The 13,344-nt window shown below is 39.8% G+C and overlaps 1 protein-coding gene across 4 annotated transcripts in view; it reads right to left on the bottom strand.

The window, feature by feature from the left end:
- GAS2 (growth arrest specific 2) overlaps positions 1 to 13,108 on the bottom strand; it is a 132,159-nt gene extending 119,051 nt beyond the window's left edge. The window contains exons 1-2 of one of the 4 annotated variants that reach the window (XM_058688476.1): positions 12,978 to 13,108; positions 4,417 to 4,581 (exon numbers count right to left, since the gene is read on the bottom strand). In XM_058688476.1, coding sequence (XP_058544459.1) covers positions 4,417 to 4,564 — 148 coding nt within the window. In that variant the 5' untranslated portion in view covers positions 4,565 to 4,581; positions 12,978 to 13,108. Of the gene's footprint in view, positions 1 to 4,416; positions 4,582 to 10,402; positions 10,613 to 11,239; positions 11,613 to 12,688; positions 12,780 to 12,977 lie in introns of those variants that run through there. The other 3 variants (XM_058688475.1, XM_058688477.1, XM_058688479.1) reach the window with 3 other exon arrangements.
- Positions 13,109 to 13,344: the final 236 nt, after the last annotated feature.

Genomic DNA, 13,344 nt, shown 5'->3' with positions numbered 1-13,344 from the left:
GGAGCAGAAATATATGAATTTAAACAACCATTAATATTCCTTTTGAAAGACAAAAAAAAGTCATATTTTAATCAATATTACTTAAAAGAAGCAGAAAGCCTCTCCACAAGTAAGGTCCACATCACAATGGCACCATCTAATTGAAAGGTTTAATTTAGTATATAAATTTCTACATTGCCAAAAAATGCAGAAACTTTATATGGAGACAGTATCAACTTTGAAACTACTTTCAAAACATTTCTAACTTTCAAGTAGATGAAAAACAAGAATTGAAAGAGAACTACACAATATAAATTTGCAAATATCTGAGGTGACAAAATGGTCAGTAATAAATAATTTTAAAATTTAATTTAAGGACTCCATTTCCAAAATATGTGAATTCTAAATGTATCTATTATGTGTAATAAAAATACCTTCCTTTTTTAAATTTTTTAAATGTTTATTTATTTTTGAGAGAGACAGAGACAGAATGCAAGTGGGTTAAGGGCAGAGAGAGAGGGAGACACAGAATCCAAAGCAAGCTCCAGGCTCTGAGCTCAGTACAGAGTCCGACATGGGGCTCGAACTCACGAGCTGTGAGATCATGACCTGAGCTGAAGTCGGATGCTCAACCGACTGAGCCACCAAGGCACCCCATAAAAGTATCTTCTAACATAGCCATACATTTTTTTCTCCTCTCTTCATTACCATTCTAGTACATAATGCATTTTCTTAACTCCAAATGCTTCACCACTTTAAAACAATCACAAGTTATGAGTTTACTTTCTAAGTTACCATGTGAATATTCACTTGAAAGTATTATCTCTCCACTTCTACGAATATAAGTCAATGCGAGATGGTACGTTATTGTACCTTGAGATTAAGATTCCTTTTCTGAGAAAATTTCACAAACCATCAGTTGCATGTTTGTTACCAAACACTAGCATTAAAAAAATTATTCTTATTCTCTAAAAGAAAGATTATTCATTTATGTAAATTGTTTTCACTTTGTTTATGCATATTGATGATCTCAAACTGGGTCTCAAGAGATGGATTTCTTGGAAACCTAGACTTTTGGAACTGGAAAGGACATTAGAGATCATCCACTCCAAGCCCTTCATTTTATGGTTGAGGACACTGAGCCCAGAACAGATAGCTGAGTGACTTTGGGCAAATTTCCTACCGAGTGGCAGAGCCAGAATCAGAAGCCAGGTCTCCTGACACCCAGTTAGGAGCCAGGTCTCCTGACTTTTAATCCAAGGATCTTTCCATTACACACACAGTGAGTCTCTATTCTTTGAGGATGTCTTGGGCTGCTCACCCTGATCAATCTGCTTTGTAAATGATCACATTCAGCAAATAAAATGTCTTTGATGACAAGTCACCGGACCTTGGAACATGCTTATACAAACCGGCTATACTCTAATCATTATCTTTCCCTGACTTTTCCTTCACCCTACAAAAAATTATAAAGCCCCTTAACACGGTCTTCAAAGCAGTATGCGATCTAGCCCCAACAAGTCACATGAACCTCTCTCCTTCTTGGTCTGTGCCACTGGTCTGTGCCACTTGGTCTGTGCCAGCCTTCATTGAGTTCTTCCAAGGTACCAAATTTCTTCCTGTCTCAGCCTATGCCATTCCCTCCACTCAGGTTATTCTCCCATGCTTTCTCTGGCTAGCTGTTAATTATTCTTCAGTTTTCAGTTTAAATACAAGAACTTTAAAAACATTTTTTTTCATGTTTATTTATTTTTGAGACAGAGACAGACAGAGAGACAGAGCAGGGAAGGGACAGAGAGAGAGAGGGAGACACAGAATCCGAAGCAGGCTCCAGGCTCTTAACTGTCAGAACAGAGCCCGACGTGGGACCCGAACTCATTAACTGTGAGATCATGACCCGAGCTGAAATCAGATGCTTAACCAACTGAGCCACTCAGGCACCCCAAATATAAGACCTTTTAAAGAGGATCCCCCCTCCAAGCCCTCTGAGCTTTGCCCATTCACACTTCCTTCTTTTTACATTCTTATCGCAACCTGTATCTTTTAGTGTTTACAACAAGCTCAGTTAATGAATTATTTATTCACTTACTTCTTTAAAATGTTTCTTTTTCAATTTACTCCAAGCTCTTATAAGAGCCGGTACTCTATTCCTAATCACTATTCTATCCTCCAGACTTAGCAGGCTGTGTCTAAAACACAGTTAACTACAAGAGTTAGTATTTCCTAGCTAGTTGATTACTATGTGCCAGATCTTGTTCTAAAGCTGGTGATGTCATTCAAATTTCCAACAATCTTATGAGGTTGGTATTGATATTATACTTATTTTATAGATGAGAAAACTGAGGCACACTGCATTAAGACACTTGCCTAGTATCACAGAGCTGGTAACTCATGGAATTGAGATTTGAATTCAAGCACTCTGATTCCAGAGTTCATTTTTTAAACTAATATATATTATATATGTAATATATATTTTTTTAGATTTCTTTCTTTATTTTGAGAGGGACAGAGATGGTGTGAGTGGGAGAGGGGCAGATAGAGAGGGAGACAGAGAATCCCAAGCAGGCTCTGCACTGTCATTGTGGAGCCAGATGTGGGGCTCAAACTCACAAAACCATGAGATCATGACCTGAGCCGAAATCAAGACTCAGAAGCTTAACCGACAGAGCTACCCAGGGGCCCCTAAACTGATATATGATTCTGTAGCACACTCAAATATTTGTTGAATATATTAACTTATCCACAAAATCAAATTAACACTATCACCAAACTATATAAATGGAATAACAATGACAAACCATATAGCATTTAGAAGATGCCCAGTACTAATTAGCATATGTATTTTCATCATTTACTCCCACAGCAACCCTGTGGAATAACACTACTATTATTACCACTTTACAGATGAAGAAACTGAGAAACAGACAGCATAAGTAACTTGCCCAAGATCACATTGCTAGTTAAGTGGCCGATCTGGGGTTCAAGCACAATAGGCAGTCTACTTCAAATCTGTGCTCTTAATTTCTCTTCTATGCTGCTACACTTGCAATAGCCTGTGTATCTGAGGACAGCTCAAAGTTAATGAAAGTACTAATGTAACAATCATTAGTAAACCCTTGAAGGATGAGAGAGAGAGAAAGAGAGAGGCAAATCCATCTGCCTAGACAAACTTGACTCCCTGTATGTGATGGTGATAAAGCCTCTACCTTTGTATGGATGTCTTACTAAAAGGGGACAGCCCCTTCCTTCCAGGGGATATAGTGTCATAGTGTAATAAAGGGTCTTCCTGGGAATGCCTTTGGTATTCCTGTCCTTACCCTGTGGCTGGGCACGCTGAAAACCGCCACGTAGCCCTGCTACACCACATAGAGTCGTATGTACACACTGAGGAAAAAGGAGACATCTCACCTTAGGATAAAGGCTTAGAAAACGTAAAAGCCCTGCACAACTCCAGAGCCATGGTGAGCAAAAGGAAACGTTTGCGAAAATGTGCTAAAATCTTGCCAAACCCTGCCAAAACCTTGCTACGTTTTTAGATAAACAGGGCACTCTCACTAAGCTCCTCATTTTCATCAGCTGGAAAATGAAGATAAAAAATGTGCCTTGACAGATCCTTTAAATAAGAAAATAATGTTGTGAAATCCCTTCTGCAAATGATAAAGCACCACATGCTTTCTATGTTTACTCTGTATTCAACTCTTCTATCATATATCTATAAAGGTCCTTTCTTCAGGTTTTAATTCTATTCTCTGTGAAAAGCTACTGGTGAAAACATGATGATCCTTTAAATGCACGATTCCATTGTGCACATGGTTGAAATTTTATCCTATGAATATGCTGGCAGAACAGAAAAAAAAAAAGGCAGCCTTAGCATGAGGTAGCATTTTTCTCAGAGACAAATTTTGGAAGAGCACTTACAAACAAAAATGAAATGCAAAGAAAACTTTAGTTCAAGGTTGGACGACTCCAGCCAGCTCATTTAGACAAAGGATAGACAATTTTGTTCTAGAGTCTGGGTATTCAGCAGTTTTGGAAGGTGTGCTATAAAAGTAGGACGAAGAAATCTAGTTTTAGAAGTCAGATTTTCACAGACTGTGGCCCGTGTGCAGTGTCAAAAGAACAGGTCAAATTGGTCAGCTGCATGAAAGAAAAGTAAAAAATAAATCAGACCGGCCTATAGACAAAACCAGAGATTTGACCACACATTTCCACATTTCAATGCATGATACTGGTATTCCTCAGCACAGTTCATGTGAGAGATATTGAGAAATTCATTTAAAATTTCCACCTGCCTCAGGTTTCCCAGATGCAAAATCCAAATAATGAAATCTTTCTTCCCAAGGTGCTGTCACATGCTTAGGTGAAGGACACTACATGAGGGGGGGAGAAAAAACAGCCTGTTACCTTGGCTCACAAAATAAGATCTTATAACCTTACCTAGTAGATTGGTTAACCACAAGGCCAGATCTTCTTTCATCGGTAGCAAATTCGCTTCATGTCTGCTGGCCAGCCATTGGCTATACTGATGCATATCAGAAAGGCCAGGTCCACTGCGTACCTTTGGGCTCAGAGCAGTGCACATCATTTATCTGCTTGTAATACCTGTTTTGAAAACAAAAAAAAAAAAGAGGAGTTGCTTTTTATATAGACTTGTCTCGTGAAAATCTTTCTGCCAATGACACAGTGAGGAACCAGATCGATGGACGTTTTGATGACGGGTGAGGTTTTTAATTATTAAAGCCCAGAAAACACTACTTGCTTTATCTGCACTGGCCCTATCACTTTTGACCAATCACTTGGTAGGAAACAGCAGCAACCTGAGGTCAAATAGAAAAATCAAACACTAAGCTCTAAGCTCATGTGAAACACCATACTAGAAAAAGTCAGCATCTAAGGCAAGAAACTCCACTATTCAAAAGCAATGAAAAGGGCTTGATTAAAATTTTAGAATCTCAATTGTACACTCCCAATGTTTGGGTTCATGTTTGAAACCACAGATTTCCACAAAATTTTAGAACTGAGTGTAAGCAATGACATAATTTGCACAATTTATTGTAAACATGGTCAGCTCTCTCAAAACTTTTACCTATACAATTAAGTATAGCACTTGGCTCTTTCAGCTGGGTAAGTTAATATGAACTCACAGTTTAGATAATTGGTGGGGAGACAGGGTAGAAGGTGCTTTCAAAGAGACCCTACCACACTTTTCTCATTTTACAGTTAATGAAAAAAAAAAAAAAAGGCAAAACAAAAATGAAAAACAAAAACCAGAGAGGATAAGTGGCTCAACCAAGATCATATATACAAGATCATGGCAGAGTCAGGCTTGAACCTAGGTCTTCATACTCTAAGACCATTATTCTTGCCAGAATGATACATTTTTACAAAATAGATTCATCGAGAACCCATACTATAACCCAAGAATTGAACAGAATTCTAATAAATACTACCATAGGGTTTTCTTTTAACTTACTTTGGATCTTCCCACTTTATATATTTTACACACTAGGTTTTGCTTGTGATCATTTTTAGAGTAGAAGTAATTAAATGTCTTAGGTCTATAAAATAAAAGATGATTTCATTACCCCAGTCCCTTATGGGCTTATGAGCAGCCCAGTCCCCTGTATGGGCTGTAGAAGAGATGCTTGAATATATACTTGGCCTTGAATGTAGCACTTTGTATGCATTATTTATAGGACCTAAGACTATAGAAGTAATATTGAAGTAGCTAGAGTAAATAAACTCATCACTTCAACAACATGCAGGACTCTATTCTGTACACAAATAGTGCATATGAAATAACCAAGTATGGTATGACTAATGAAAATGAAAATATTTGCAGCTGGCAAGAAGTATGATAAGATATAATGGGGTTTTCAGCTATATTTCATTATTTACAGTATTTTAAATTTACCAATATAAGTTGTATACACTGTTGTCGGTTCTATTCTTTGAAACTTTACGTAATAATCCTTTCTACTTAATGTCCAACTCTAATTCTCTTACCATAGGCTAATTTTTTGCCTTTTAAAGACTGCTTTTGAAAGAAAAACAAGACAACACTGGTGTTTAGAAAATTCTAAAACGTGACTGCTTCCCAAACATTCTGCCATAGTATTAGAAAAAACTGCTAATGTGAATAAACACCTAAAAAGTGTCATAGATGCATAATTTAAAAACACAGACAATTGCATTTCCAAAGCAATTATGCTTTGGAATAACTTTTTGCAAAAAAAAAAAAATTCCCATAAATTGTCTTTGAAAACATTTTTTTATAAATCTCTATATATCTAATTATCTAAAGTGAACCAGTGCAAATGTGAAATAATTTTAATACATTTGTCCTATGTTTCTAAATTATCATTACAGGAGCCAGAATATCATTATTGCCTTTTTTTTTTTTTTTTTTGCAGTTAATCATCATACTATTCATACAATGTCCTGAAGCTTTCTCCAAACCCTGTGATTAAATATCAGAAACCTAAAAGAGTTTTGCTCCCATTCTTTTAAAAAAATAGGTCCAGTCCCAGGAAAACAAAACGTCTACCTGTGGCTGGTTAGGATTGGTAAAGGCTAGCTAGCCTCAGAAACAAACATTTAAGTAATAATACATTTAAGCACATGATTGATACATTTAAATAACTCATTGAAATCTTAAAAGGGTTACCTCTAAAATGCCTTTCTTCTCAAGACACAATCTCTCCCACTACTTTCCTGAAAGTGAGATGTTGTACTTCAGTAACTTTACCTACATCCTATTATGTGCTGTGCAACTTCCATTTAAGCATCAGAAGCCTACTTTGCTCGGTAAAAGGAAGAAGACACCTCAGATTCTTAAGCTCATTGTTCAGCAAAGAATTCATCAAGGGATAGTTTACAGTAAGCCTAAAGGCATGTAACAGTTTCAATGAGCCAAAGGGACACAATCCTTCCCCTCAATCCTTCCAAACAGTGAAGTTTTTATTTTCCTTGACAGTGGCACATTTATTTCTCATGTAGTCTGTCCTGTATTTTGCCAGAAATGTAATTCAAACTATCTTCTAATATTTATAGATGATCATTAAGTAAAAATAAGAAGAGTAACTAAGCAATTTTTGTTATGCTGCTTCAGGTATAATCAAAATTATATACAAAGGGGAGAAAAAAGCAATAATAGGATTATATTTCCCCAGGAAGCAAAAGGGGGGAGAAAGATGGCTTAGTGGGTAATTAGCATATAATGGAAATTAATTAAACATGTATCAAATACATAGACACCTAAAGTCACTGTCATAGACAAGGCTCCTCTGTTTATGTGCCTTGGGAAAAAATCGTGATTTCAATCCATGTTCTCCTGATCCATTTTTCATATTTCAAATCACCATCAAACCTAGCATGCCTTTGTGGTTTAGTTGAAAGTACACGGAAGTCTAGGATTTAAATATGGCAGAGACGTGAATAGGAAACATGGAAATGAATTCAGCTAGGATCGAAATTTGGACTGTGGAAGAATTACTGCATCGTGAAGTAGTTTCTAATTGAAATGATTAAACTGGTGTGGGTAACAACCAAATGAATTTATATCACTCAGATAAAAGATCACTGCAGGATTGTAATCTTTTTATATTTTCAACTTTAACCAAGTGGATGAGTTGAATTATATCACAAAGAACAAATTATAACAAAAAGATAATTTCTGATCCTTTGAACCCATTCAAAAGTTTTCAAAAACCAAAAAAGATGCCAAGGAGTAGCTTTTAAAGATGGGAAATAAAATGATTAATGGTCCATTAGACTTGAAGCAAAAAGTTAGGTTTTGGGGAAAGAAAAATGTTTTGTATCAGGTATGTAAGCACTGAAAGATGTTACCATGAAAATTCATGTAATCTAAATATTTTAAAAGCTTGATAAGTGACTTTGGTAAGTACTAGGCAAAGCCAATCGCCTTGGAAACACAAGTAAGGATTCAAATGCTTCCATGACTCTCTGAGCTATGGCTTCTTCAAGCTGTATGGGTCTATCTAAAAATGGATAATGCAACCCTCAGGATTTGGAATTCAGAAAAATAAAACTTAAAGGGAAAAACATGCAGAAACTTAATACAGAATTCTTCAAAGAATGTGTGTGTGTATTATTTTTTCTTTCTTTCCATAGTAGAACTGATTCTGGAATAACCATTATGAATATGATGAGACTGAACTAGCCCAGGGGAAGAAGAAAAAATTAATGACTCCATAAGTAAAATCTCACATGTTTAAAGACTGTTTAGTCTGTTGCTCCACAATCCCAGTTGAAGACATCATAGTTTTGACTCTGAAAAAAAGTATTCTTTCACGCCACCTAGAGGTGTGCTTTGATTATGACCAAGATGGTTTCCAGACTATCTCTAGACATTGCTGACATGTTATTAAAAATGTATTGCATAGAAAATAAAGTGGAAGCAAAGAAAAATAAGAATAAAATGATAAACATTATATCACTACTGTCTGCTGTGAGATCCACTAAGAAGCTTAATTAATGGATTAGAATATTAGAATTGGAATCAGAAGTGCTGGGGTCAAATACTGGTTCCACTACCTCGCCACTGAATAGCTATTCTTTTCCAGTTAGATGACTTTTTCTCTTTGTACTGGAGCTCCCCAGTGTATACAATGGAGACAAAGACCTCAAAGATAGTTGTGAAGATTAAATATTTGTGCCAGTTTGAGGTATATACTTTATATCCAATAAATACTAGTGAAGCCTAAATCACCCTCATAAAAAATGTGCCAAAATAAAACTCCTGTAAGACAATAGATTTTATAGAACTAAATCACAAAGAAAAGCCAAAAAAAAAAAAGGAGAAATGAAAACAAAGTATTGATGGAATAAAGCCATAAATAATGGAAAATCCAAAGGTTTCTTATTGACAGGGATGAAACCCCAAGGTGAAGAATGACATGTTAAGTTCTAAAATGAGAAGTTTACAAGTATTTTTAAAAACAAATTTTGGTAACAAATTATAGTTCATTTTTGGCACCAGTTAAAGACTCAGAAGCTATTAATTAAGATGGGGGGGATGCTATACCTCCCAAAATAAATGAGGAAAGATCTCACAACACACCCCCACCCCAACACACCACACCACACACACACACACACACACACACTCTAACTGTGGCCATTTAAAACAGTGCTAATGAACCCACAGTTAAGGGCTCCCATCCCTAAAGGCCAATTTTGTTCTGATCTAACAGCACTGACCTCACCTCTTTTCAATTTTGTGTGTTATGAGTGTGAAGCATTGCAGAAACAGTTTATAGGCCAACAGCACTATTTTTTTAAAATTTTTTTTAATGTTTATTTATTTTTGAGACAGAGAGAGGCAGAGCATGAACGGCAGAAGGTCAGAGAGAGAGGGAGACACAGAATCCGAAGCAGGCTCCAGGCTCCAAGCTGTCAGCACAGAGCCCGACGCAGGGCTCAAACTCATGGACCGTGAGATCATGACCTGAGCCGAAGTCAGACGCCCAACTGACTGAGCCACCCAGGCGCCCAGCACTATTTTTTTTTAATTAAGCAAACAAAAAACACCCCATGCCAAACACCTTTTCAAAATTTGGAAGGAGAAACTGCTATCTTCCAACTGAGATTCGAAGAACTAATGACCAAGGACCACTCTAGATGTGCGGTTCCATCATTCCGGTTCTTTCCTCCTATGTGATCCATTTTGGCTAACCAATAGTATCTCTACAAAGCTACACCTTCCCAACCAAGTCATGAATGCTAAACTGTAACCTAAGGGTCTAATTAGAAAATAAAAGTCCAAAATTTAATCAGAAATGTCATTGTAGATCTTAGAAATGGATGCACATTTCGGCTAAGAAGCACAACTTGTCCACACCCACCCACCCACACACACACACACACACACACACCAAGAGTAAAGGCAAAATGACACTCATTATTAATTTTTCTAATTATATAACAAAATCTTTAAACTCAAAAGGACCATAGAAGATGTAACAGTCAAATTCCTGGTTTTTAATAAGAGACTGGAGACCTAAGATACTTTGGCCAAAGCAACAAAGTTATTTAGTCACAGAATCATTAAAAATATCCTACTCAGCTCTCCTGGCCTCCAATTTCAAGTAATGCTAACTTTTTTTCCAGGAATCTCTTTCTCTTCTTACAGCCCCATGATGATTTGTCCTGAACTAAATGATGGTATACCTGTAATAATAATTCTTTCTCAAATCATGACCCAAAAAATAACAGAGTAGACACTGATTCTTATATTTTCATGGCACTTGAAAAATTTTTTTTTCAAGTTTTTAAAAGCCCTATTAATCCATTTTTCCAAACAACTTAGCACAGGTTTTTGGACCCCTACCAGCTTAACTTAAAACATAATTTGAATAGAAAGCCATCTGAAAGTAATTAATCAATTAGACTAAAGACTTACCTCAAAACTTCATCTAAGTTGAGTAAGTAAACCTTAATTCATGAGGACACTTTGGGGCTTTGGATGTTGTCTGTGATGCAAAGATTGCTATAATGTAATTGAGGGCTAGCAGAGTTCTACACTCTATTGAACACATACATCTGTTGTGCAGAATAGTCTCATATACGGGGAAAACAGTAGTAAAAACTCCACTGACCCTGAAAACACTTAGGTCAGAAAGATTACACAAGCATTACTCATTTTGACAAGGGATATTTTGTATCTTCTCTCCAGTTCTTTTCTCTAGTCCAAAAACACTGAGTGGAAAATCTTGATTGTTGCTCAGGAGAAATGAAAAGAAATAGTGCCATCCGGCTTGTGCCCCAACATCAAAACCACAAAGATATCAAAACAGCCTTCACATCAACTGCAGTTTTAACAAAACTCGGCAAACAAATTGCCAGAACCTCATTATGTGCTTTCAACCAAGGTAACTTTGGCCTTCCAAAGGCTCCAAAAGTCTAGAATACAGACTTGCAGCCTTGAATCAAAATTCTAAAATTCTATATAACACACTTGGATTAATGTAAGACCCACCATTTCACCACACCTGCAAGTTTAAGTAAGATTTCTTACCAAGATACTAGAAATAAATTGTGCCATATGACTTTATATCCCAGTAAAGCGCAGTCCACATCACAAAAAGTAGGGTGAAGAAACGGCCCAAAGTTTAGTAACACACAGGCTGAAATTCAAGCTACCTTTCCATTCCAGAGCCCATTCAGGGAGCCATGTGTGAAGGCTTCAGTGTGCATTGCAAAGGCGGCCTGCTCCATGCCTCAGACATCTGCCCCTTACCTTCTCTTAGGCAGTCAGAACCAGGACGCCCATGTTGGAGAAGACCACCACAGCCACCCCCCTCTCCTCCGCAGTTAAGGGAGAGCATTCCTCGAGAGGGAACTCATTGATCGATTTCAAAGGCTGGGTAAACTAGACCCCAGCTGCAGCTAATCAGTGTCCACCCCGCGAAGAGGTTGGGGGCAGGAATCAATAACCGACACGGGCTTGTTTCCAGCCCTGCGGCGGTGAACCTCAGGGCTCGGTGAGGGGGAAAGGTGGACTTCTCTGCCTGGTTGGCACATCCGACCTGTCTGCACCTTTATTTTAACACTGGGAGGCCAAATGGGTGTTCCTGTGCACACGCAGATCTTATTTCCCCCACAAAAGATCTCCCCTACACAACTGATTTAGCTTTGTTGGAGAGGGTTCTTGGGGGAGGGAGGAGTTTACAAGAGGGACGGTAAAGTTTTGCAAACTCTTAACTAGAAGTGGATGAAAGTGAAGGAGGTGTGAGAATGAAGACGAGGAAGGTGGGGAAGCGAAGGCTTTGATTTCCGGAGGGAAGTACCGAACAACCCACCCCCCACCCCTTACCCCAATTGTACTGGAATGCAGAAAACAGAATCTGTTAACCCCTGCTTTTGCTCCCTCTCTATTCAAGGCCGTGGAAACTTCGGGTGTCTGGGCCGGGTTAATGACAATTTACCCTACTGGGCAGATAGAATTTAATTTTGCCGGAATAACTAATGCCTCCAAAGCAAAGTTGGCTCCTCTGCTCCCCAAACAATTGCGGATTCCAAAGCTCCGCTCTTTGGATGAAAAGAACAATACTACTATGCAAAATCTCCCCAAAGGGGTTGGTTCCTAGACTAGCGTTTCTGTTATTCACGTAAAAGAACTCAATTCTGTGAAACCCATCAGTTGAAAACAAGGAGTATCTCCCCAAATCACAAGTGTCGTCCCTTTTCCTCCCATCCCCGCCTCCCCCACTCAAGTGAAACACCCAACATCAATCCATGAAGACCGCCCCTCGCTCCGCTCGCCTCTTCCCGGGAACCGACCAAGCTGAGCTTGCATCACAGAGACCCCTGTGCACGCATGCAGAAGTGTGCGTGTATAATCGATGTGCTGATTAGAAATCCTCACTTCCGTCCCTGGTTGGCTGAGCCGCCCCAGCCGGCTCTCGTTGACGCGGTCATTTGGGCTGCTCCACAATAGGGATGGTTGCGTCCAGGGAACCCGAGTCACCCACTGCTGTGCCCACCCACCCAGCGCCAGAGCCCGTCCGCCTGGCCGCGGCTCCTCGCCCTTCCCGGCCGCGCCCCCGAGGTCACCGTCAGGCGCGCCCCTCCCCCGCCGCCCCGCGCGCACGGGCGGGCAGGGCCCCCCCCCCAGCGACCCGGCTGCGGAGCGCGCGCTGCGGCTGCGGCGGCGCCGGCGGGAGGCCGGCCGGCCCGCCTTGCTCACCCCGCGTCCGGAGCTGGCTGCTGGCGGCTCTCAGGGGCGCCGGGGCTCCCGGCTGGGCTCCCGCCGCGTCTCGGGGCCGGCCCCCTGCCGGCGCAGGTCCTGCAGCAGCCGCGCTCCGCACCCCAGCAGCCCGGCGGCAGCGGCAGCAGCTACAGCCGCACTGCCCCTCTTCATACTTCTCTGATGGCTCCTCTCGGTGCTGTTTGGGAAAACGATTTTCCCCCCTGCCAGAAACAGATTTCCTACATTTCATCAGTCCACATAGACCGAGCGGAAGTAAAATGCTTACTTTTTCTGGTGGACGGCAAACCCAATTGACACTGATTTACCCTACAAATGGGGAGAGATTGTATTACAAGCCCTTGGCAGCAATTCCGAGGTTGGGGCCAAGCTCCAGCCCCCTTGTCCCCCAAACACGAACCTAAGAGAGAAAGGGCGGGGGTGCAGTGGGGAGGGGATCCTATTTAACTCCAGGGTTTTAACAGAGTCAATGGCGTTAGCACAGTATTAAAATTGGGTGTTGGAAAAGTTTTGCTCTCCTGGCCCGCGGTTTTGCAGACTCAGAGGCATGAGCTTTCCAGTAACTTCAGCCACTCTTCGTCCCAAATTGAACAATTTGATTTCTTACAATTCTTTTTTAAATATCAGATTTTAGA

This window comes from Neofelis nebulosa, chromosome 10, assembly GCF_028018385.1.
Source record: "Neofelis nebulosa isolate mNeoNeb1 chromosome 10, mNeoNeb1.pri, whole genome shotgun sequence".
Taxonomy (NCBI): domain Eukaryota; kingdom Metazoa; phylum Chordata; class Mammalia; order Carnivora; family Felidae; genus Neofelis; species Neofelis nebulosa.
The sequence above is the reverse complement of the archived record's forward strand: the minus strand, read 5'-3'. Positions and strand labels throughout refer to the sequence as shown.